Source organism: Girardinichthys multiradiatus, chromosome 15 (assembly GCF_021462225.1).
Source record: "Girardinichthys multiradiatus isolate DD_20200921_A chromosome 15, DD_fGirMul_XY1, whole genome shotgun sequence".
Taxonomy (NCBI): Eukaryota; Metazoa; Chordata; class Actinopteri; order Cyprinodontiformes; family Goodeidae; genus Girardinichthys; species Girardinichthys multiradiatus.
This window is the reverse complement of record NC_061808.1, coordinates 18,262,854-18,289,577: the sequence shown is the minus strand read 5'-3', so window position 1 is coordinate 18,289,577 and position 26,724 is coordinate 18,262,854. Positions and strand designations below refer to the sequence as shown.

Sequence of the window (26,724 nt, the reverse complement as noted above, 5' to 3'; positions counted from 1 at the left end):
CCTACCCAATGCCTCTGATGGAACATCTGCCAAGAGATCCTTTAATAAGCTGAAGCTTATTAAAAACATACCTTCGTTTGAGTATGAGCAATGATCACTTGACCCAGTTAACAGTGATCTCTATTGAAAACAGGTCCGTCTCATTTGATTCCATTCTTGACAAATGTACGTGTGCAAAAGAAACAGCATGTGACAATTTAGTTTTAACATTCTTATACAGAGTTCAAGCTTTTGTTCAGATATCATAATTTCATATTTCCACTACAGAGAATCTATTAAGCACTGGGTGCCGCTGCTGTTACATGTTATTATATCATTTTTCGTTTTTGATTGAGTTGATCACCTACTGCAATATGTAACATAAAACAAAAGTCTTTAATAGTGTATTGTATATTGTATGTCCATGAATAAGTAAGATTTATACACATAAACATAAAAAAAAGAAAAAGTACAACTTTGGGGGCGTCTGTACAGTGTCAGCATTACCCCTCAGAAAGTAGGTAGTTGCGCTCCTGTCTTGAACACATTCGAACCCCTTTTTAAAGCTAATACGGAGCTAAAACCAGATTTTAATCTACAAAGCGATGCATCTTTTCAGGAAACAGTCTTTGTTGAGATGATGCCATTATGTCAGAAGATTACTACAGTAAATAGCAGTATTAAGTTTTCAGCAGCAAACACCATTTATCTACTCTTCAACAAACAGAAAACATGACCAGCCCATTGTTATATTTGTGTTATGTTTAACATTTATTTAGGTTTAAATGTGGTGGCAATAACAACACAATAAATAAATAGCTTCTTAGTGACATCACAAAACAGATCAGCTTGGATTCACAAGAAATAATACTTGGGGAGCCTTCACAGTTACAACACCAACCAGCTTGAAATAACAACGCTTAATTTCACACGAAGCATTTTACTGGCATTAGTGAACAGAGCATGGCAGGTAGTGGTGCTGGATTTTAGCCGTACTGCATATTCATGCACTACAAGCCTGCATCAAATACAAAAAACAGGTTTCATTTCCGTGTTAGTAGGTTTGATTGTTCAGTTAGTGCCATATCAGAGTTCAATGACAGGTGATCCCTTCTCCATCAGTTTTTAACCAACGAAAAGAGCGAGCCATGTTTGGACAGGCAGCTTCCCTTCTCTGGTTAAAGATTCAACTACATTCGTAACAATTTAATAGTAATATTAAAGTAATGCTCGTTACCGAGGGCCACAATAGCAGCACTGGTTGCATCCTGTAGTGCAAAGTGGCATCCTGTTAAACTGGCTCAACAATGACCAAAAAAAAAAACAACAAAAAACTCAAACATAAAAATTACCAAACAACAAAGATGAAGTATTGTAAAAAAAAAAAAAAAAAAAACTAAACTAAAAAAGGAGCAGTTTTCTTGTTAAAGAAAGAATATAAAAATAAAAAATACTCTTATAAAATACAAGGACATTAACAAAACGTGAAGTATTTGGTCATTGCAAACTTATTTCTGGCTCTAGCAGTTGTTTTGGATTATGTTTGCTTATTTGAGAGTGAAATGCATCTCATTCATGCCATTTCAGACTCATCACAAGAGAAAATGTCAAAGGGGAAGTGACTGGTTCTGATGTAAACATCTGAATTATTTGATGGTGAAGAGTCTAGAATTAACCCAGGCAATTTTCACTTTCGGTCGGGTTTTAAGCCAACTGTGGCGATAAAAAAAGATTAACATTCCAAATGTCTTCCGTACACTAATTTGTACATTGCCAAACAAACAGGTATTGTCAACACGTTATTATTTCTGTAAGGATAACCCCATAGTGTTCTCAGACTGTTTCACCACATGGACCTTCCTCTGGTGTTTTGGGGAATAATGTGAACATTAAAGTGAGCATTTTGGCCTTTTTAGGTTTCAGCCACAGAGTCAAAAAGCAGCTTCCCTCTCATCTCTCTCTAAGCTCATGGTGGTAAGGTGGTCTTCTCGCTGAGGAAGCTGGAGCCACTGTTTTATCTGTAAGGCAGCAGATGAGCCAAGGGCATTTTATCAAATTTAACTTCCACCTTTAAATAGACGTATACTGAACCGGATGTAAACTCGACAGTATGCTCCCTGCAGGACACAGATGTCTCAACTTCTCTATCTGCTTCTGTATCACAGAACTCTCCATATCATTCATAAGGGGCTAGGCCTGCCTCCAAGTGATGCATAATAGACTTGGGAGTGTTTTTTTAATGACTCGAGATGCATGGATATATTTGAAGCTTGAGCAGATGAGGCTACTCAAAGGTCCACACCTCCAGACTGTGGATGTTGAAGTCCTGCTGGGTGGAAAGTGGCTGATTGTTGAAGGTAGCGCATTTGGTAGTGGTGCCTCGATACAGCTCCCCATCCAGCCAAAGACCCAGATGGCCGCTACAGTGGAGAGGGCACAAAAGGTCAGAAATTGGTTAAAATGCACTTTTCTGTTTAACAGTCAAGTCAGCACAATAAATATGTCAAGTCAGCACAATAAACATGTGGTAGCTGGACACACCCTCCTCCTCCCATCTGCAGAGAGTCCGTGTTGCCTTTCACAAAGTAAGAATTCTCCCCCGTCCAGCGGTACACCTGAAATCATGCCAAATTATGTCAGAAATGAAGATTTTAGGGTAAGTATACATTTTAGGGCCTTGTTTGCGAAATTAGTTAAGCACAAACCTTGATTTCAGGGCAGAAGCTATAAAGGAAAGTCTCTCCAGTGCCATAAAAATGTTCACTGACTCTAAAGGGATGTGTTGAAAAAGCTCCAAATATCTGTGATAAGATAAAACACATTATCTTTCTAATAAACTACTTAAAATATCTATAAATGACATTGATCTCTTTGTTTTCCACCACCATGGGGCGCCACAGTCAAGAAGGTTTTCTCTTGTTCTGTTATTTACTTGGTGATCCATGTCTTTGATGACCAGCAGGACAGGACTGTCCACATCTGCCAGGTTCCTGTACAGAGTCTTCAGACTGGTGCCATGTTTTACAGTGCTGTAGGCCTGTCTCCACAGATAGCCCTGCACACGGGCTGGCAGGCGGCAGGAAAGCTTAAGGAAAAAAAAGATTACAGCAGTATTCATGGCTCTTAAATGTTACAGCCACAATAAATTTAAATCATATTTATTAGAGTTTTATGCGATAGAACAACACAAAGTAGTTGTCTGAAAGTATGGCTACATTTGTATTCAGACATCTCCACTATAATCACATTTAAAACCCACATGTGGAGGAAAGCCAACACTCCACATCATCCTGAACCACCGTTGCCACAGTGAAACATGGTGGTGGCAGAATCATGTTGGGGGAATCCATTTTTTCAGTGGGGAGAGGGAAGCTAGTCGGAGCTGATGGGAAGATGGATGGAGCTAAATACATAGTCCTTGAGTGCTGGTGTCCTGCAACTTTAAGATGTGTCTCTGCTACAGCACACCTGAATCAACTAATTAGCTCATTAGCAGGACTCCAGAGAACTTGACTGAACAATGAGGAAGTAATTCAGCCATTTTATTCAGGTGTGTTGGACCAGGGACACATCTAAAAGTTGAAGGACAACCCCAGGAAGCTGCACATGACTAAAAGGGGATATATTATGCAAAATTCACTTTTTGATTGTTTTTCTACTTCCATTTGGGTCTCAATGCTTCGATAACCGTCCAAACAAAATAAAAAAAAAAAAAACCATTTAACTGTTTTTTGGCTATAAATGAATGTTTTATTTTTTTTAGAAAACGCGCATTTTCAAAAGCTGTGACATCACATTTACCCTGGAACCTAGCACCATTATCTGAGTCCTGGCCCTGAGTACCGACTGAAGCGGAGCTCCACCCACTCTGCAGTAGAGAATCACATCTCGCTGGGTGGTTTCTTCTTACACGCGCTTTACAATGGCTACCCTCAAAGGCAGATGTTCTGCCCTTGGCAGAAAAGACCCACGTGTCCAGGCACATTCTCTCGCTGTCTGATAACAGAGATTCGTGGCTTCATTTTATTTTTGAGGGCGATGTTTCAGTCACATTGCTGAGGACAGTACTAGTTTGCGTGAATCAAATGTCAGGATTTGCAGAAAGATTTAGACTGAAGAAAAATTCAGTCCCTACTGTTTGTTGCAAATCTGCAGATGACAGACATGCAAGTACTTATTGTGTCTTATAAGTTTCGTAATGCCGTTTGGCTTGAACGTGCCTGTCATGTAGCATTTAGCAATAGCTAACAAGCCTAACAGCCTGTAAATACCAACAGCAATAACATTACTTCCTATAAAAGAGCATTTACACCTGATGTGGTATCAGGTGTAACGCAGACGACTGAGAGCAGAGCGGGTGTGTAATGTTGTCTGCTTAGGTTCCCCCACTACAACTTTGCTGACTTTAGTATCTCATGTGTTTTTTAATTTTTTTTTTGTTTGATATAATCTTAACGGGTGTGACAAAAATGTATATCGGGTATTTCGTATGCTACGGGAAGAGTGGCAACCCTATTTGAGATGTTAATAAATAATAACATTTTGATTTATAAACACTGAAGTTACCGTTCAGAAACTGCTTGCAGCATCTTTGATGGTTGTTCAGGAGGCTCCACTTCTTCTGGGTTTGACTCAGGGTCAAAGATGTATGGCTGTACTGTTGCGCATCTGCTGGCAGCCCCAACCCAGTGTTGGGGCTGCCAGCAGATTCAGCTAATTTGCATAAACGTGACAGAGCCCTAAAACACCTCATTCTAAAGGAGCTCAAAATAGGGAGAACTGGGGAGGTGAAATCTCATTATCTGAGAATGATTTTGTGTGAAAAATGTAATTAACATGTTTTGTTAGACCTATCCCAAATGTTTAAAAGGAAGTATAATACGGCGTCTTTAAGACTAGGGCAGAGGTTACCCTTCTAGCAGGATAACAACCCTAAACCAACAGCATGAGCTACAGTGGGATGGTAAAAGCATGGCCCAGTCAAATTTCAGAACTAAACCTAATTCATAATCTGAAGCAAGACTTGCAAACTGATGTTGATAGATGCTCTCCATCCAATCGCACTCAGGTAATTTAGAAAGAAGAAAGACAGACATTTCCATCTGTGGATGTTCAAAGATGGTAGATACATATCCCAAAGACTGACACTTGCAGTTTGTTTGTGTGTTTATGGGGAAGGGGGGTATATCATTCACATTTCCTTAAACTTCACAATTATGCTGCATTTTGTGTTGATCCACCACATAAAATTTTAATAAGATACACTGACGTTTGTTGTTATAACCTCATAAAATGTGAAGAGGTTTAATGGTTATAAAAACTTTTCTAGGCATTGCAATTAAATTTCTCTTCAAATAAAGTGTTTTTGAGCGAGAGGCCTGACCTGTAAGGTAGGAAACCTGCTGCGTGTCACATACAACTACCTTCTCAATGTGTGTGTCTTGTAGCAGATCACTGGTATCCATAAGCATAGGCAGGGCATCAAGTGAGGAGTCTCTGTCACAGCTGCTAAAACTCTGCCTACGCTTGGCCTCGTCAATGGTAATGATCTATAAGATGCAGCAGTAAAAAAGACAAAAGTAAAAAAAAACCACAAAATGGGGTGATGGGAGCATGATTTCCTTACCTCCCAGCTGCAAGACGCAGGGTCACTGAAGAAGTTGTCGATCATGTCCAGCTCGTCTTTCTCCACCAAAACAAAGCCCTGCTCACGGGCTTCCTTCCCGTACACATCAGGAGACCACTGGACGAAAAAGGAGTACAGATCGTTCACCCTGAAACACACACACACACTACATCTTTTAACCAATTATCCTGGAGAAAAAAAGGTATATTTTTTTATTTAACGTAGTAATTTCTGGTGTGTTTGTGTGTTATCTCACCTCTCCTGTGGAACAGCAAACCAGTATTCTGGCTGTGTCTCCCGGCCCTTGAGGGGGGGGGTGGGACTGGAGGTCATGCCGATGGCAAAGGACTTCCTCATTGGCTTCCCAACCTTGAAGCACAGGAACATGGGTGGATTTTTGCTCTTCTCCTCCGATGAAAAAAGCATGTCTGTCCAGCAAAAAAAAAAAAAAAAAAAGATTTAAACTTCTTAATGGCACAACCTCATTTTAACTTTTCATAATTTCAGTTGTAACATTTTTGACGTAGAAATACCTTAACCACATCCATAACCCATGTACTCAGATTAATTTGTACCTTCAATTGGAGCCTGTATCCTCTTCAACAGCCAGGAACTCATCTCTGATTCCTGGTTCTTCTTTTGTCTCTCCTCCTCAGTGACTCCATCGCCACCTGCTGGTCTGTCGGGGTTTTGTCTCCCCAGACCTGACCTCCCCTGAATGTCTGTAGACTCCTGAAGACTCAGCCTCCTGAGTGTTTTACCATCTAGACTATTTAGCAGCTCTTCGGGCCCTTCAGAGTTTACATCTTTGGTTTCGATTACCTGCAGGCTCATAGGTTTATTCAGCAAGCTACCCTGTTTCTCAGTCTCTAAGGCAGATTGTACTGACTCTCCTTCCTCAATGGAGCTGTTCTGAGCAACACCTTCCTCCTCTTCATCCAGACTCCCTTTAGCTTGACTGAGCATTGAACAGTATTGAGACTCTTGCTGGCTTATACAGCTTGTTTCTTCATGTTCATAATTGTCTCTCCAGAGTGTTGTTGAGGAGGTCCCCTCTGTCTCCTCAGTGCTCCCGTTGACAGTAGGCTCCAGCTCGGTAAATCCCTCATCTGATGGAGACTTCTCTGTCTGCTCACCCTCCATACTCACTGGGAGTAAAGAATATGTTAATACACACCCCTCTACAACTACAGACAGCCCTGTTTAAGATGTGCAAACAGCCTTAAAATAAATATATCTTTGACTACAGAAAAATCCATTCTTTAATTTGAGATAATTTATTCATAAAGCCTCCATAGCAAGATCAAATCCTTTCTACATGCAAAAAAACTTATTTCACGTTGAATTTAAAAGGTTGTGTACCCCACGTGTACATTGAATTTGTCGGTACTGGCCTGGGTGGGAAAAGGTTTGGACACCACGGATTCAAAGAGATAATCCCTGACTCTGTATGTGCCAAGCCTGAAATGTTATAGAAGACAACCTCTGTTCTCTTAGCAAAAGGGGCTTGTACAAAGTTAAAAACAAAAAATATGTGTCAATGTAGGGACTTTTCTGAAACACACTTAAGAATGCACTCAAATTAAAGAATGGATCTGTCTAAAATCTTCAATGGAAGACTATTATCTAAAAAATACTTCAAACAATTTAAACTCAAGTGTCAATAAATCAACACCAATATCTAGTTGTTACTATTAGTTAAGTAGACATCAAACACTAAAATGAGAAAAAAATCTTGGTATTATTAAGAAAGTAAATCAAAACCAAAGCTTAACTAAGAAAAACCTGCAGAAAGCAGACATCACATACGAGAAATGGTAAAATGCTTGTCAAAAACTAAAACACAAAACTAACATACCATTTTTACTGAATAGAAAAAGAGCGTAGTTCAAAATATGACAAATGTAAAAAGGTTTCATTTGACCTAAACACACAAGAAATTATGAGTTATGGTCTTAAAATGAGCCATGCATGCAGAGCGGCTTCAAAATGAGAAAGGATTAAAAGACTTCTGCAGGAATAAAATGATCGCCCTCATTAGTACTGAAAGACTCTAAGCTGCTACTAAAACTTTAATAATCTGAGGAAATGTAACCCCTTACTGCCTGAATTAAATTAACAATTACATAGAAAATATAATTTGTCTCTTTGTTGTCAAACATACTCTAAAATAAACAAAAACTGTTCATGGATTCAGGTATTGAGTTTCAAAGTCAGCCAGAAAAGGCATTATTAGGTATATCTCTGACCACTAGATGGCAGCAAAGTGCAATGTGATCATTTAGTGATCATTAGTGGCTGTGTTGTGGATTTGAGGCAAATTTGCGCCAAATGTCTGTAAGTGTTTTAACTGAAGGATGTTTAAAAGTCAGCTGTAAATCTGTCAATAATAAAGTACGATTTTTAAATAGTAAACGGAAGCCATTATGATTTGTCATTAACACATACATGGGTTGGACAATGAAACTGAAACACCTGGTTTTAGACCACAATAATTTATTAGTATGGTGTAGGGCCTCCTTTTGCGGCCAATACAGCGTCAATTCGGCAGTGTCGCGCCCATCTAGCACAAGTATTGGACCAAGGGAATGCCATGATATGGCAGCCCAAACCATCACTGATCCACCCCCATGCTTCACTCTGGGCATGCAACAGTCTGGGTGGTACGCTTCTTTGGGGCTTCTCCACACCGTAACTCTCCCGGATGTGGGGAAAACAGTAAAGGTGGACTCATCAGAGAACAATACATGTTTCACATTGTCCACAGCCCAAGATTTGTGCTCCTTGCACCATTGAAACCGACGTTTGACATTGGCATGAGTGACCAAAGGTTTGGCTATAGCAGTCCCGCCGTGTATATTGACCCTGTGGAGCTCCCGACGGACAGTTCTGGTGGAAACAGGAGAGTTGAGGTGCACATTTAATTCTGCCGTGATTTGGACAGCCGTGGTTTTATGTTTTTTGGATACAATCCGGGTTAGCAACCGAACATCCCTTTCAGACAGCTTCCTCTTGCGTCCACAGTTAATCCTGTTGGATGTGGTTCGTCCTTCTTGGTGGTATGCTGACATTACCCTGGATACCGTGGCTCTTGATACATCACAAAGACTTGCTGTCTTGGTCACAGATGCGCCAGGAAGACGTGCACCAACAATTTGTCCTCTTTTGAACTCTGGTATGTCACCCATAATGTTGTGTGCATTTCAATATTTTGAGCAAAACTGTGCTCTTACCCTGCTAATTGAACCTTCACACTCTGCTCTTAATGGTGCAATGTGCAATCAATGAAGACTGGCTACCAGGCTGGTCCAATTTAGCCATGAAACCTCCCACACTAAAATGACAGGTGTTTCAGTTTCATTGTCCAACCCCTGTATAAAATCATAAAAACATATGTATGCAAGTGTCTTTTAGTTGGTTGTTGAAAGAAAATTAGAGAGCATAATTAAAATAATACTATAGGGGTAAACGGTTTGCAAAAATCCACATTTGATGCCATCTTACCACTTTCGGAAAGTGTAGATTCAATGTCATCCAAAACTATTGGTTGTTTTGGAACCAGAGCCTCGTACCGACTGAACGGGTTCAGCTCCTGCTCCGATGGCAGCTGCTCCCACTCGCCAGGCCTGTAGACAGGACACAGATCCTGGGGTAGATCTCTGTGAGGACACGGGACATCACACAGACAGGAAAGAGGATGGAAGGGGTGGGGAGAAGAAAAAAATACAGAAAGAAACAAAGAAAAAAGAACATGACCAACTTAAATTAAAAACTGAACCAAACTTAAAATGACAAATGTGATGTGAGGCGACAAAAATCTCAACAGATGAACAAACAAATGAAAATGCTCAAAATAAAGAGAGGATGTATTTCATCGCGGGAAATGCAGCTTTACTAAAAGATTGTCAGAACAAACAGTTAAAGTGCCTGTGACACACTCTTCCCACAAATGCAGAAATTGAAAGAAAACATCTTAATATTGAAGGAATTGGGCAGTAATTGACGTGATATGAGGATTAAAGACGCAATAAAAGACAATTGTGACACAAAATAAACATATTTCAATGTTAAATTTTACAAGTTCAAAGTCACCCGGAAAGTATCTGGTCATTCAATGTTTGAGCATCACTGATAAACAGTTCTGGTAGAAGCCAAGTTGCGTTAAAAACAGCATTAATATGGTCAAACGGTGCATTGCTGGTGGTGGCAGCAATACTGCGACAGCAGCCATAAGTCTGCACTATTTTACTGAAGCAAAGAGGATCAGAGCTGCCGGGATTAGAGCTTGAAAACTGACGAGGGACAGATGGGCTGGTCCCACCGAGCACAGCCAGTTGTGATTGGAGGACTTCTTGGCAAACTGCTTCGAACAAGAAACCTCTGAATTTATTAGAGAAGTTATTTCAGAGGTCGGGATATTTGACAGACGAAGGAGAATGTTAAAGCAGATGCTATTGCCTCGATGTTCAGTACATCTGATGGGAAAAGATCGCCAAAGAAAAGGTTGTTGTTGCTGTAGCTCGTACTCGTCGTCTTCCGCTTTATCCGGGACCGGGTCGCGGGGGCAGCAGACTCAGCAGAGACACCCAGACGTCCCTCTCTCCAGACACCTCCTCCAGCTCCTCTGGGGGGAGCCCAAGGCGTTCCCAGGCCAGCTGAGAGACATAGTCCCTCCATCGTGTCCTGGGCCGTCCACTGGGCCTCCTCCTGGTGGGACGTGCCTGGAACACCTCCCGAGGAAGGCATCCAGGAGGCATCTGGTATAGATGCCCGAGCCACCTCAACTGGCTCCTCTCGATGTGGAGGAGCAGCGGCTCTACTCCGAGCCCCTCCTGGATGGCCGAGTTCCTCACCCTATCTCTAAGGGAGTGCTCGGCCACCCTACGGAGGAAGCTCATTTCAGCCGCTTGTATCCGGGATCTCGTTCTTTCGGTCATGACCCAAAGTTCATGGCAATAGGTGAGGGTAGGAACGTAGACCGACCGGTAAATTGAGAGCTTCGCTTTTCGGCTCAGCTCTCTCTTCACCACAACGGACCAGCACAGCGCCCCCATTACTGCGGCAGCTGCACCGATCCGTCTGTCGATCTCCCGCTCCATTCTTCCCTCACTCGTGAACAAGACCCCGAGATACTTAAACTCCTCCACTTGAGGCAGGAACTCCCCTCCAACCTGAAGAGGACAAGCCACCCTTTTCCGGTCGAGAACCATGGCCTCGGACTTGGAGGAGCTGATCTTCATCCCAGCCGCTTCACACTCGGCTGCGAACAGTGCATGTTGTAGGTCTTGGCTAGATGGAGCCAGCAGGACCATGTCATCTGCAAAAAGAAGAGACGAAATCCTCTGGTCCCCAAACCAGACCCCCTCCGGCCCTTGGCTGCACCTAGAAATCCTGTCCATAAAAGTTATGAACAGGACCGGCTTCCCCCTCCTGAGGCGCCGGACGGTTTGCCAGAATCGCTTCGGGGCCAACCGGTAGTCCTTCTCCATGGCCTCACCGAACTCCTCCCAGGTCCGAGTTTTTCCCTCTGCCACAGCCCGGGCCGCGGCACGCTTGGCCCCACGGTACCCGTCAGCCGCCTCAGGAGTTCCACAAGCCAACCACAGCCGATAGGACTCCTTCTTCAGCTTGACAGCATCCCTTACTGCCGGTGTCCACCACCGGGTTCTGGGATTGCCGCCGCGACAGGCACCACAGACCTTACGGCCGCAGCTACGGGCAGCAGCATCGACAATAGATGCGGAGAACATGGTCCATTCCGACTCTATGTCTCCAACATCCCTTGGAATCTGGTCAAAGTTCTTCCGGAGGTGAGAGTAGAATACATCCTTGGCCAAGTGGTCCGCCAGACGCTCCCAGCAGACCCTCACTATGCGCTTGGGCCAGCCAAGTCTGTCTGGCTTTCTCCTCCTCCAGGGGATCCAACTCACCACCAGGTGATGATCAGTGGACAGCTCAGCCCCTCTCTTCACCCGAGTGTCCAAAACATGCGGCCGAAGGTCTGATGATACGACAGCAAAGTCAATCATTGACCTCCTGCCTAGGGTGTCCTGGTGCCAAGTGCACTGATGGACACCCTTACGTTTGAACATGGTGTTCATTATGGACAATCCGTGACTAGCATAGAAGTCCAATAACAAAACACCACTTGGATTCAGATCGGGGAGGCCAGATCACGCCTCTCCAGGTGTCACTGTCGTTTCCCGACAGTTGCTGTTGCTAAACGGATCAAAGCTCAGCAGGTTAGAACACTTCTTTGTTGCAAAAGTATATTTAGATGTCGGCAGTTATTGTTAATACTTAAAAATCTGAAATTATTATTATTATTCAAATAAGACAAATTACACGCGCATACGATATATTTAAATAATTGCTTCTCTAAACATTCTAATATAAAGTTGAAAAAATGACACCAGGTAGTGTCTTCAGATCTTGAATCATCTCTTGTGTCTGCTGCTGCTGCTCCATGCTGCTGAGGTTCACCTCCGGTTGTTTCACTCAGTGCCGTATTTACGGTAACCCTGGATTTACACGGTTTCTCCTCTGGTCCGGTCCGGTCCGGTCCGGTCCGCTGCAAAGCTCGGAGGAGCTCCAAGAACCATACACAGATCACGCAGTAAAAGCCAGAGATAAATGTGGTAGCAAGTCCAAAACAACTCATTCTGCAGAAGTTAAACGGCTTCATTTTTATGCATCCAGATATTTTCATGTGTTTTGTTCTACCATAGGTGAATACACTGAATGCAGCGAAACTATCTTTGCTGCTTAATTTGGTGCATTTAACGTTTAATTGCTCGGTTTATAATACCTTAGTTAACCCAGTAACTGATCCAATTCATCTGATGTAAACAACTGCTAATATATACACGTGTATATATAAATATATTTGTGTATTTATTAATATAGTGATATCTAGTCTGTCTTTAGTGAATTATTTTGAAAATCCTGATGTTGTGCTTGTTCTGTTTCCTGGTGGTACGTTATGATTCATGCATATTGACCCTAGCTGTGCCCCGACATCTGTCAAAAATAGACTCTGGTCGAATTAGAGTAGTGGAATAGAGTAGTCTGGAAATGCCTTTTTAGTGAAATTTATGACCACATATCTCAACAACTGTTCATTTCAGAAGCATGAATTTACTTTTTATTTTATCAATGTTTCCTTTCCATAAATGTAATTGGATTTATCATAAAAAATTTAATGTCAGAGGCACTTTAAGAACAACAGAAAGCTAAACTGCACTCAGGATATGAAGAAATTAGTAAAAGTGAAGGCCTGGACTGATGGCTAGAAGAAAGCAAAAATGTGGAGCGTTAGCTCTTACGATGGCAAAGCGTCTTTGAGCTTCATGCGCGACACATCGTCGTACAGCGCAACGGAGACCACCTCCTCCATGGGGCAGATGAGGCCGTACTCCTCGCAGCCGTTCTCAATCACCAAGGGGTCCGACTTATGGGGGTCGAACATGATGTTGTTGGGCGTCACAATTAACACGCCCCCAACGACGCCCTAAAGCAGAGAAACCAGATATTTATGGAACAGCAGTCATGACTTTATCTAGGAGAAACACTATTACATTACACCTTAGAGACACTTTTTTGTCCAATTTAAAGGAAAAATGTCATTGACTACAACACTTTGATTCCTTAATGTTACTGCCTGACATGACCACGAGTTGATGGGGGGGGGGGGACCTCTACTGTAAAATAAACAATAAGCTCCTCCTGCATTCATATGGAAGTTCATGCTTATGGCCGGAAACGTATCTCAAAGGTTCATCTTTGGCTTTTCTGAGTGCCTATACATTTTTCTATATCAAATTTCCATTCTTTTCCAGACTCACATTTCCAATGTTAGCAGTCTTTTTAAGACCAATTTTAAGTGCAAATACTGAAGTTCACGGCAAATATTTCTACTGGGTTCCTTTGGGAGAAGAATGAAGTCTGGGAAAACAAATGTTTTTCCATACTATTTTTCCATGCCTGTTCCAGACTTGGAAAACACTTAAACCAAATTCCATACTTTCCTAAGCTTTTCCAGACCTTGAAGCAACAATATAAGTTACTGATTATCCAGACTATCAGCACTTCTGCTTGTTTAAAACGCTGCACTGGGTGCAGCTCTGATGGTGTAGGGGTTAAGCGCGCAACCATGTGCAGAGGCTACAGTCCTCGAAAGGCGGCTGTCCCGGGTTCGAGTCCCGGACCCGGCGACATTTACCGAATGTTTCCCCCTCTCTCTATCCCTCTTTCCTGTCTACCTATTATCAAAAATGGAAAAAAGAAAGGCCACTAGTGCCGAAAAAATATCTTTAAAACGCTGCACTAATTTACAAAACTCCTTATAGACCAGTTGGAGTATTACAGAAACAAGATGATGGAGCAAGTTAAATAATCTCACCCTCAAGAGTGGACCACTCTCACAAAGTGCTGTTTTATTTACAGCCACAGACTAAAATGTCCTGCTTGGCAAACCTGCCACAGGGATTTTCATTCATTAAAAGAAGAGAATGAAAGTCACATATTTAACTATCTACTAATTTATATAAAATGTAAAGGCTTATGCAGCACCTGGAGCAAAAGAAGACCAAAAAGAGTAACAATTGAGGATTTAAATTAAATGTGTGAAAACTAAAAAATGATATGTTGCTAACTGTGACCTTGGAGCTCCCAGTATAAAACTGTCTACATCACAACCAGACATCAGCAAACCTAAGCTTCTCACCATGCCATCAGTGAAGTACTTGCAGCTCATCTTTATGAACTTAACCGTTGCCGGGCTCTCATCCTCAGAACCTGGTGAGAACACCCAACGGATGGACTTTGCTGACGTGCAGCTTTGAGTGCAATCCTGAAACAAGTTTAAAGACAAATCCCATCAAGTCTGAACTGTGAATAAAATAAACTGCTGCCATTCACAATTACTGTCAGGGAATATGATGACACGATTCATGCTTTTATCTAAAAAGGACTAGAGTTAAAAAATGTTCACTTAAACTTCTGTTAAGATTTGATTGTCATTAGTGCCAGAGCCACACTTTAATAAACACAGTTAGGGTACAATGCCTTGCAAAAATACTCGGCCCCCTTGAACTTTTCAACCTCTTGCCACATTTCAGGCTTCAAACATTGGCTTTATGTTTTGGATCATTGTCTTGTTGGAAGATAAATCTCCGTCCCAGTCTCAGGTCTCTTGCAGACTCCAACAGGTTTTCTTCCAGAATGGTCCTGTATTTGGCCCCATCCATCTTCCCATCAATTTTGACCATCTTCCCTGTCCCTGCTGACGAAAAGCAGACCCAAACCATGATGCTGCCACCACCATGTTTAACAGTGGAGATGGTGTGTTCAGGGTGATGAGCTGTGTTGCTTTTACACCAAACATATCGTTTTGCATTGTGGCCAAACAGTTTGATTTTGGTTTCATCTGACCAGAGCACCTTCTTCCACATGTTTGGTGTGTCTCCCAGGTGGCTTGTGGCAAACTTTAAACGAGACTTTTTATGGATATCTTTGAGAAATGGCTTTCTTCTTTCCACTCTTCCATAAAGGCCAGATTTGTGCAGTGTACGACTGATTGTTGTCCTATGGACAGACTCTCCGACCTCAGCTGTAGAACTCTGCCGTTCATCCAGAGTGATCATGGGCCTCTTGGCTGCATCTCTGATCAGTCTTCTCCTTGTTCCAGATGAAAGTTTAGAGGGACGGCCGGGTCTTGGTAGATTTGCAGTGGTCTGATACTCCTTCCATTTCAATATTATTGCTTGCACAGTGCTCCTTGGGATGTTTAAAGCTTGGGAAATCTTTTTGTATCCAAATCCGGCTTTAAACTTCTCCACAACAGTATCCCGGACCTGCCTGGTGTGTTCCTTGGTCTTCATGATGCTCTCTGCGCTTTGAACAGAACCCTGAGACTATCACAGAGCAGGTGCATTTATACGGAGACTTGATTACACACAGGTGGATTCTATTTATCATCATCAGTCATTTGGGACAACATTGGATCATTCAGAGATCCTCACTGAACTTCTGGAGTGAGTTTGCCGCACTGAAAGTAAAGGGGCCGAATAATATTGCACGCCCCACTTTTCAGTTTTTTATTTGTTAAAAACGTTTGACACATCCAATAAATTTCATTCCACTTCACGATTGTGTCCCACTTGTTGTTGATTCTTCACAAAAAATTAGAAACTTATATCTTTATGTTTGAAGCTTGAAATGTGGCAAGAGGTTGAAAAGTTCAAGGGGGCCGAGTACTTTTGCAAGGCACTGTACATCTCTAAGATATCTGCATTTTAAACAACATCCCAGATTAATTTTGACTTACATGTAACGGCTTCGCAGAGACACCATTAGTGAAGGAGGCGTCAGAAGGAGTTGGAGACTTTGGGTCAGTTTCTGACTGGCTCACATCGGGGACGAACAGCTTCTGTATTGGTGTTGGACAGCCAATAAATAGTCAGCAAATCAATAATGATGATGCAAATCAACACGATTGAACTGTTTCAGCCCTCTCACCTGGCCAGGGTAGACGCTGCGGGCGAAGAGCTTGTTCAGCTGGACCAGCTTGTTTGGTGTGATGTTGAACTTAAGTGCAATGCTGTTGATGGAGTCATCAGGTCCCACCTGCAACCAAAGATCAGCTTCTCTGTGAAACCAAGCATCTCTAGACTTTATAAACACACACAGCTTTAAATGATGCAAAGGGATACGTTTAAGCTTGTAATTTAAGGGGTGTAGTGAGTCTTGGGTTACTCACAATGAACTCCACCGTCCCTGGAGGCTGTTTCCTCTCCATTTTGTTCCTTTTACAGCCATCTCCTAAAGGTTGAGGCAGAATGTAAAATTTTAGCAACATCTTCAGAAGAAACAACTGTTCCCTATACAGGCTTGCAAAAGTATTTATACATCTTGAACTTTATCACATTTATTCTCATAATAAAACACAAACGTTATAGTATTTTATTAGGATTTCTGTAAGGCAGAAGGAAAAAGATGAGCCGTAGGAGACACAGAAAACATGTGGAAGAAGGAGCCATGTCTGATGAGGAGGAAACTAAATTTTTTGAGCAAATTAAATTATTCATATACACTTTGCTAATTTAGCCAGGGGTATGATCTTTAAATTTAAGCAAAATGTTTCTTCTGATTGGAAGAAATATATAACAATCTCATAACATTTCGAAGTCCCATCCGGACAAAGTCACGACTAGAATCTTACAGAGAATCTGCTCTACAGAGAAATCCTTTTACATCCACTGGGTTACTTGTGTTTCAGTACCAGTTGTTCGCTGCCTATCATTATTCAGCACAGGCTGCAGCATTTATTGTAAGCAGGCACATAATCATACTCCTGTTGGAGACAACTTCCACAGTCAGCATTTCCTTCTTGCCGGGACGCAGAGGCCATTAGTGCACAACCCACTGAAACAAAGCGCGTGACTAAGCATTATACTGCCAAACCTCCAGCTGTGTGCCTGCAGCTGCCATCAGAATCAAATACTTTAATACAGCCACTCCTTTGACCTCTGCACTTCATTCACTGAATCTGTTCCATGGTGTAGGTGATACCACTAACACAAACACAGCCTGCAGCTCATCTTATCAACGTTTGCACTGCTGGATGACCCACTTCATGTGTGGCCTAAGCCCATCGTGATATATGGGGAGACTAAAATTCCAGTAGGAAGTTTACATACATGCATCATGGGCAAGGAAATCATATTATTTTGCATACTGAATGATCACTAAATACTGTGCTTTTTTTAAGGTCTCAAATGAATATGCAACAAATATCTTCAAGGAAATTTATAAACAACTAGATCCCCAAATTATAATTTATTGTGCATATTCTCTAATCCAGACATAATCAAAACTATATATAAAGCCTCAAATATATACATACACCTAATACACACGATATTTGTTTAAAGTGCGCTTAGCAAATTGGACCACCACAACCACATACTTTTGGTACTGACATAGTGCTAGCTGGATTTGAGTTCACTGTTTGAGGTCAGGGTTTTCAAAACCTTAACGCTAGCCTTCGTTTTCCATTTCAAAACCAGTTTTGATGTGTCCTATTGGGACACCCAGTTGTGCCGAAGTTTCAACCACCTGACCTAAACTGGCCCTCTCAGATCAAAGAAAACATCAGGAACAATCCAGAAGGCACCGAGGCTCAAGCCTACCACAAACTGGAAGCTACAAGAACACCAACGCCACTGCCAACAGTGAAGCCAGTTTTACCTCACCATGGACTGAGAGGATACTGTCCAAGAAAAAAGCCTCTGCTCCAAAATAAACGCCTTTGAGTTTGACTGATGACTCCAGCTGCTTCCATAGACAAGGCAAATAGCTTCTGCAGAGAAGCTAATGTGCTTGGTCAAGTAGTTTGTTTGGAGGAGTCAAAACGAGGCTTCCAGACGTAAAAAAAACTGTATGGATGGTGGTGGCAGCATCATACTGCGGGACTGTTCTGCCGTCAGTGCTACGCATGCATTGCATGAATGGAAGACTTAAGGAGGACTGTCTTCACAGGCAAATTTAAGCTTATTTTAAAACTGTCTGAAATGGTGTTACTTTTGAAAGTCGTATTAGTTTTACTGTTATGTATATAAATCCAGAAATTTACTCCACATGATTTGACAGGATTTATAAATGTCCATAACAGTGAATCCTGTTTATTCTAAATGTACACAGCAGGATAAAGACATAATGACATGTTCATTGACTGACCTATTAAAACCCATTTCTATGGCTTATAGGTCATATAAAAGTCGAAGTAGAAACAGATCACATGGAGCTTTACAACCTAATTTCAGGAAAGGGATTGTGCAACTTCCTGGTTAAAACTGCTGAGGTTGCTTTAACACAAACAATCCCCTACTTCACGAGGCTTCGGCATTACTCAGAGAGCAAAGGAATCGCTTCAAACAAAAGAGGAATGTTTGTAATGCTTATAGTAGTTGGAAACCTGCTAAGTCAGCAGAATAACTTGTTTCCTAATAATGATTAGAAGTCTGCAGTGGTTAAATAAATCATAATGTTTTTATAAGCTTCGTTTCAAAATGGTGAACACAGGTCAAGCAGTACATTTAGCCAATGATTTATGAGCTCAAACTTAGCATGTAAAATCTGACAAATATAAGTGCAATTATGCTTCTTACAGATATTTGAAGAAGAACCAGATCTTTTTTGGCACGTCTTACCCAAACCTGAAGGCGGTTTAGATGTTACTCTCTGTAGATCCGTCTTCTTGTTGGGATTGGTTTCACTGGAGGAGATGATTGCCCGGCTCTGCTCATTCGGGCTTTTTTCTGGTTGACTCGACTTGAGCTGCTTTCTCCTTTTCAGCCTGATGAGAAGTCAGAAAAAGACTTGCTTACAAGAACCTGGAAAGACTGTTGCATTCTATTATGGAAACCATTATCTAGCTCTATTTAGGAATTTGGTTTCTTTTTACAGTTAAAGTGTATTTTCCGTGAACAGTAGATGGAATGAATCTTGATGCCTCTTGTCATATACTTTCTTTTCACTGTGTCAGCCATGTTGTCCACTCAGACTCCTCTTACTACCTGTTTAAATTATTAATAGGCAGCCAAATTATGGGACTACATTAAAGAAGGCTAGTCCTGTGAAGTAAACAGGTAGCTAGGGTTAGTGGTGAACCTCAGGTAATGTATAGTGCCTTGCAAATTTATTCACACCCTTTAGAGAAGCATAACTATTAGTTGCGCACAAATCAGGCATTTATGCAAGAGTTTCAAGATGAAACTCATTCTTGAAAGAAACCCCTGAGAAGGCCATGAATGAGAGCAAACGTGTCAAAGAAGGCGCCATGGTCAGATGAGACTAAAATTTTACTGTTTGGCCTTCTTGCTCGACAGTATGTGTGGCAAAAACCTAACTCTGAACATCACCACAGTGAAACTTGGTGGTGGCAGGATCATGCTGTGGGATGCTTTTCTTCAGCAGGGAAAGGGAAGGTGGTCAGAGTTGGTAGAAAGAGGAGTGGAGTTAAACAGAGAGAAAATCTGCTAGAGGCTGTAAAAGACTTGAGGTTGGGATGGAGCAAGACAACGACCCTAGACATATAGTCAGGGTTTTAATGGAATGGTTTAGATCAAAGTGTATTCATGTGTTAAAATGGCCGATTCAAAGTCCAGTCCTGAATCCCATTGAGAATTTGTAGCAGGACTTGAGACTGGTGTTCAAAGATGTTCTCCGTTCAACCTGGCTGAGCTTGAGCTATTCTGCAAAGACGAATGGGCTAAAAAATCCAGTCTCTAGATGTTTGAAGCTGGTAGAGACACACCCCAAAAGCTAAATAAATATGCAGTCCTCACTTTTTGTATTTTTATTTCTTTAAAGGATCCTTTTATACCATGCATCCTTTTCCATCAACTTCACAATTTTTCTCCACATTGTGTTGGTCTATTACACAAAATCCCAATAAAATATATTGAAGAATGTGGTTGTAAAGAAACAAAATGTGAAAAGCTTCAATTGGGATTAATACTTTTGCAAAAGGCATTGTACGCTCTATAAGAAGACAAACGACAAGCCCGCTTATTGAATACTTTGAGGAATTGAGGTAATAGCCTGCACAGCCCCAGGTGAAGAGCAAATACAAGAACACCACAATAACAGGATCTTAAGTATTGAAATGCTTTAATGGAAAGGATGGGATTGGGTCGATAAAGCTGCAGACAGATGGAACTAAGCTGTCTCGTCCTGTAGTTTTAGACACAGCGTGAATCTGCAGAAACTCTCCGCAGCAGCATCTGTTTCACTCAGGGGTATTTCTCATACCCTCAGATCAAAGGATCCCTTTCATTTCAACATATACTACTCGGTTCTTCATCTTTTTTGTATAACTGTTTTATAAACAGTACATCTGTTCTCCTATGGGGCATTGCTTTAGAAACCAGAATCTAGGTAGAAACTGAGATTTGGAAGCCCTGAAATTAAACCCCGTCTTGATTTTTGATCAAATGTAACTTAATCATTTTGTTGGTAACCACATTACGTTCATACGATTTGAGATTTATAACTAATTCCGGTCCTGCACAGCTTTAAAAACCTGAACAAAGCCCGCAGAAGGTGTGAGTACCTGCAATACCTCCAAGAGCCACTAGGGCCAAGCCAGCACATAATTATCCTATGTGCCAACATCTCCCTGTCTGATCAGACCAACTTTAGTAAGTGTGTAATGCTTTAAATTTAAAGAAAAATAATGATGGAAAGAAATGTAAATTTGACCAGTAGATTTTAAATACAATACAAATGACATACTAACATGCAAACAACCTAAAGCCAAATTCAAGCCTTGTAGGCAGCAGTTCATAAAACCAATGTTGGAGTGACTAGGTCTTTCATTTTTTATATAATAACACAAATCCCAGGCCAATAATTTGCTTTCTATCTACAGTAGGACTTTGACATTAGTTTATTGCAGAAGGACTTTAACACACCCACTTTAAGGGCAACAATCAAGAAAGACAGATTCTGTCTCAGCTCAGACTTAAAGGATCTTTTTATGACACGGCCTTTTAGATGTTAAACTAAGGTCTGACTAATATGAATTTTGTTGCCTATGAGACCAACACTTTATTGGCTTTACATATGAACATAAAAAAATCAAGGTGCCTTTTCTTTAACTTTTGCTTTTAAAAGACCCTCGTAGTGATCAGCTACATTAACAGAACATTATTCAGATTTATAATAGTGGGTATAATTTAAAACAAAAAAAAGCTCAGTGCGTTATAACTGTTGCTAGCACAGCAGGATGTTGGCCAGCCTCATGTTGACCTTTTGCTCGATTTGTCAGGAAGTGAAGCAGCATTCACTTCAAGCAGGAGGGGACGTGGTTGTTCCAGCAGGAGCTGTGAAGGCTGATAAGGACTATTTTTGTTCTGAACATATCGATTCTCTTCCCAAAACAACGCGGCCCACTTGGCTTTGCAGCACTCTCTTTGGAGTTAACATGTTTCCAGTGATAAACAATGCTAAATCAAAATAAGATGAGAATATAGAAACAATAAAAAAAGATAAATTTGGTCATTTGTGTTATTCATTTGAAATAACAGGCTAAATGTGAGGAGTAGGGAGGAAGAAGGAAATCACAAGGCATGATGAATTAACCATGGTTGGTACGAAACATCCCGCTGCACATGCCGCCATTTCTTACCATAAAAAGTCTGGAGAAAAAAAACAAAACAATTAAAACCGCAGAGCACAAAAGAGCGAGGGGGTAAAACAAACAGAACCCAACTTTGAACATTTATGGAACTCCATTTAAAGAGGCTGTTTTGGCTTTTAGCATTGAGAAGGTGTTCTCCATAATCGAAATTGGTTGCAACTGTACCAAGACTCAGAGACTAGTTAAACACATCAACCGTCACTTAGCATTAAAATTAAGTACTACAAACCTACTAAAAACTTATCCTATATTAACAACAGTTGCAGAGAAACAGGCGAAACAATAAAGACAATAATTTATTAGGCCTATATGAAATAATTAGGGAATTATTCAGAATTATTTACCAGTTACTGGCTGCTTACAACTAAGTGTTTCAGTCTAAGGAGCGAATGCAACTAGGAAAAGCCCACTAAAGATTGCATGGACAAGATGTATTTGCTGACATGTACACTTCTAATTTCCACTCACTTTGTGGTTCTATACACATTTGCAACAGACACTATCAGCAGCTCTGGGTTGAAACAACATTAAATACCACCATATTGGTTCAGGCAGACAGTTAATCTGTTATTCAGATCTGAGCTTTAGTCTGAGAAACAGAAGAAAGTTCTGAACCAAAACCACAAAGACATTATTTGAAGTGTGAATAAAGTTATAGAATTTGGCGTTTTAAAACAATAGATCTCCATTTCACTGCATGTGAGACACGCCACACAACGAGATAACTTTATGAAAGGTGAACTGCTGCATATTGGTTCAGATCTGCATGGTGCACATGCAGGTAAACCCGCTTTTATTGTGTTTACAGTCAGAATCCCATTAAAAACCAATGCACATGACAGATATCTTATTTGAGCCAGACTGTCAGCCCAGTCAGAACATGAAACCAGAGACATAACACAAGGGGAACAAGCCCATCAGGCACAGCTGAACAACCTCGCACCATATCATATAACCCTAACAGCACGCTCACCATGCAGGAATTAGTTGCACATAAATGTACTTCTTTTTTTAATTTTTAATTTAGGAAATATTTGTTTCATGTTTCTTTAAGATTCATTTGTTTCACATGAATCAAAGCTGATTCGTGATGATATATGGTTCTCACATTCTGCTGACCACAGATTGCACAGTAAACACACTTCTAAACTGCACTCATTTCCTTCGATAGGTCAAACACGTAGCTCCGAGAAACGTTTCACCTCAGCAGACGTCACTGACAAAGGGCTGCAATTTGCTGATAGCTTCACAACTTATCCCTCTATACTCCGTGACTGCAATAAGCCTTTTTCCGCTCATTTCCCAATATCACGTAACACAAGACCACCAAAATCCAATTTTAAAGTCAACAACCAGAGCCTGTCTTTGCGAAACTCTGACGCACTTCTCTGATTAAGTGGAGGTCTTGTTAGGTGGGTGCAGACCTGCGATGTGAAGCAGAGATGAAAATACACAATTAATGAACGCACCTCAGTTGGAGGTTATTTAGAATAGATGATGAACCGAGTTAAAAGAAATGCCACCAGTTAATATCTCTGTTTTGTTATTACAACCAGAAGTTGCTTGGCACTGAATAAACGTTTGCATCTACTGCTATAAATTCTAACACTGTATTCGGTGGTGTTGGTGGGGATTTGTGTGCATTTATTTGGCGTTTTAAACAATCCCGTATGTAAAATCTGATTTGGTACCTCATCAGGGCTGGGCCAAAGTTAAATAAACCACAAGCATAATTTATTTTTGGGACCCACATTTTTTTAAAGCATTGAGATATGCATAATTCTGAATTGATAACAAATGTGAAAACCTAATTATCTTAATGTTAATTTCTGGCTTAAACTTGAAGAACGCAAAAGACGGTCATCAAGTGAGCTTTGTCAGCTTTAACTGCGAAGGCTTTGCCACCATAATGAGAGATTCATAAAACGAGTTACAGGCATTGACATAACACCCCACTTTGAAGATATTTCACTGAAAACAAAGTGACGGGGTCAGAAGAAGGTAAGACAGCTCTAGCAAGTGATGCATGGACGGCTATTGCCATGGAATGTACGTCACTTTAACTGCGTGTTTTTTGATACACGGCAGCTAGCGTGTTGGGTTCTCCAAACCAGAGCCTTGAGTGAGAGTCACACAGGTCTAAACATGTATGCACTGGTTGGGAAAGTTGAGAAACTGCAGGTGGCTCAGAAGGATTTAGTTTTAGTTACAGAGGAAGAGAGAGATCCTGGAGTCCTTGTTCACTTATGAATAAGGCCAAGGTGTTTAAGCTCCATTTTGTGTTAAACTTAAAGGTTGTTTTGAATATTGGGATTTTGGGAAGGGGAGTACCTTGTATCCCAATAATTTATTTATAATTGCATCATAGCCTTATGAATCGTAATCAAATCATGAAGTTCCTAATGATTCCCATCCCTACTCGACATTAACGTTCTCCCAGACTCTGCTTTTAAGACAACATATTTAGAGGTAAGTAGCAGGGTAACAATGAATTCCTTATGTTGACTGTACTGTGGTCATGTCAGTCGGTTGGTAATATTTGTTTAAAAAGTAGCTGCTGGGATGAGGTGCTTTAGAAGGTGAATGCTGTAAAGAAATTGCGGAGATTGGGTCTCGGTTTACAGAGTTTCAACACAAACTCAATATCAGTACTCAGAGTCATGGGATCCGGGTCAAACAAGTTTCATTTGTTGTGTATACAAACACATATGTGGCAGTTACCTGTTAAAATCTATTAGCAAACAGTTACAGTGTGCATTAAAAGTGGCCCCAGCTCTGATAGAAGCAACAGAAATGAAATCAATTATAGGGCTGCTAAGTACCTATCAAATAAAAAAAAATATGATAATAAGTATGTTTTCATTTTACATTTTAAATGAATGTTTTTATTTATTTATAAAAACCTTTATTTTATTAGGTCAGTTCATCGCATCGCATATTCATATCCCCATTTTCTACCCACATGTTGCCATTTTGTTCCTTTCTACTTTCATTTCATCCCTGTAATTATAATTATTCTTTGTGCATTTTTAAGAATGATGGAGATAAGAAGTCCTAGAAGGCTCAAGTATTACATTTAATTCAATTGCATATTAATTGCTTTATATTATATCCTATTTCCATTACTAATGGTCCTAGTCATTGTTTGTGCCAGTTGACTCTCATGAAATATTAGAGATTATGACCTCTGATCAGCAACCTCCAGCAGAAACATTTATAGAAGTCATAAAACTACATTTCTGTACAGTAGACTATTAGTGAATTAGAGACTGTCCAAATGGGTTTGCAAACCCTTTTGAGGCAGATATGAATTGAGGCATATTCAGTACAAAACCCCCTGCAGCAGAAGGCTCTATTTAGTACCAGAAGAAAAATGTATCAGGTTTGAAACAAAAAAATGTAAAAGTACAAAATCACCACATAGTAAAATGACCAGAACTCCTTAATGAACCTGACAACAAACAACATCTAAACAAGTTCTGAGGTATATATTGTCTGAGAATTTAAGGGCGTTTGGAGGCTCCTGCGGCTTAGTTGTCTTATGCCTTAGGCCGGCTCTGTACCTCACTAATAACACCAGCTTGACTGCTTCCAGCTCAAATGCAAACATCTGTCCCAGACATTGCAATCATGGACAAATAAAAACGGCAAACAGGTAATTCAGATACACACAGAGTGACTTACCTGTCGAAATATCCCTGCTTTCTCTCTCGTTTTTCCATCAGACCAGGACTTTAATTCTCCACGCAGTTAAAGTAAATACATCCATACAAACATCCAAGAAACCCAGTCAGAACAGCCAAGCTAGAGGGTCTCACAACGGGCTCTCACACTTCTTTGTCGTCCTATAAATGAAAAAAGGAAGGAAATCAGTAAAAGCTCTCCACCTGCCTGCAGCACTCTCTGGGACTGCATAATAACGCATCCCACAAGTCAGTGAGTTTAAGTGGAGGGCGATGAAAGCATCCCATAATGATCATGTCAGGTTAGTTAGCTGAAGGGGAGAAAATGCTCATTTCAGAAGCACATCTGCTCCTGGTTATCCGCCGTAAACCTGTGTTTCATCATGTAATACAGCTTAATTGTAGAAGTCTGTTTGTCTATTATTAGCACTGAGCACTGGGAATCCAACTGATGTAAACAGTCGTACCGAGATATTAGAGACTTAACTCAGCAAGCAGAAAATAATCAAATGGTTGAAGACGCAACTAAATAAAAAGAAGTTGATCCATGTGTACCGTCGAGGTCTCATATAACATGTAGATGGTAACGCAACGTTTGAAACTACGTGATTAAATCTACCTTAATTCTCAGTAATAGCTTACTCCTTCTCCATCACGACCAGTCGAAGCAGCGACAGCAAACCACAAGACAGCCCAGCTTTGCTAGTGTCAAAAACCGTCCGAACCGGCAGATTTAAGCAAACAAAGAAGCATCGAACAAGGTCCAGCCTTCGTCCAGCTGACCACACAGAGCTGCTGCTAACGCTGCTACAACAGCTAGCCACTTTGTTTACACACAATAGCAACCTGCTGTTGATGATAGAAACACAGGTTTTAAACCCCTTGCTTACCCTGAATCATTCCAGTTCCTACAAGCTGACTCCGTAGTGGGCTCTAAACTCTTTGCACAATGACTCCACGAAACGCAAAATTGACTTTGGAAACAGGTAGCTGAAGCAGCTCGCATACCAAGCAAGCATCTTCGAAATGCTACATGAAGCCTCTCCTTCTTTGCAACGCCCTCTGGCGTCCCCAGCGTAAATACAGAGGGAGAAGCTCGTCTATTCTGTGTAGAAATCGCTCTCCCATTGTTAGTTTTCTATATATATTAAACAAAAGGGCGTCAATGACCAGCTAATTCCCCAACTTATCTATAAAAAAATATTCACCTGCTAGGGAACATGACGATGCGG

The 26,724-nt window shown here is 41.0% G+C and overlaps 1 protein-coding gene across 4 annotated transcripts; it reads right to left on the bottom strand.

The window, feature by feature from the left end:
• Window positions 1-726: 726 nt before the first annotated feature.
• LOC124882138 (nuclear receptor coactivator 7) lies at window positions 727-26,724 on the bottom strand. Of its 4 annotated transcripts, none has more exons than XM_047388339.1 (17): window positions 26,701-26,724; window positions 25,494-25,654; window positions 18,817-18,962; window positions 16,365-16,426; window positions 16,124-16,231; window positions 15,933-16,034; window positions 14,331-14,456; window positions 12,931-13,115; window positions 9,110-9,264; window positions 6,181-6,753; window positions 5,862-6,033; window positions 5,606-5,753; window positions 5,403-5,528; window positions 2,912-3,064; window positions 2,685-2,780; window positions 2,521-2,594; window positions 727-2,399 (listed from the first exon to the last, which is right to left on the bottom strand). In XM_047388339.1, exons 2-17 carry the CDS (start codon window positions 25,529-25,531, stop codon window positions 2,264-2,266), a joined length of 2,400 nt encoding a protein of 799 aa, XP_047244295.1. In that variant the 5' UTR covers window positions 25,532-25,654; window positions 26,701-26,724; the 3' UTR covers window positions 727-2,263. The 4 variants fall into 4 exon arrangements, with proteins under 4 accessions (XP_047244295.1, XP_047244293.1, XP_047244296.1 ...); XM_047388337.1 differs by lacking the exon at window positions 26,701-26,724 and adding an exon at window positions 26,383-26,539; XM_047388340.1 differs by lacking the exon at window positions 26,701-26,724 and adding an exon at window positions 26,383-26,539 and having other exon boundaries at window positions 9,110-9,231.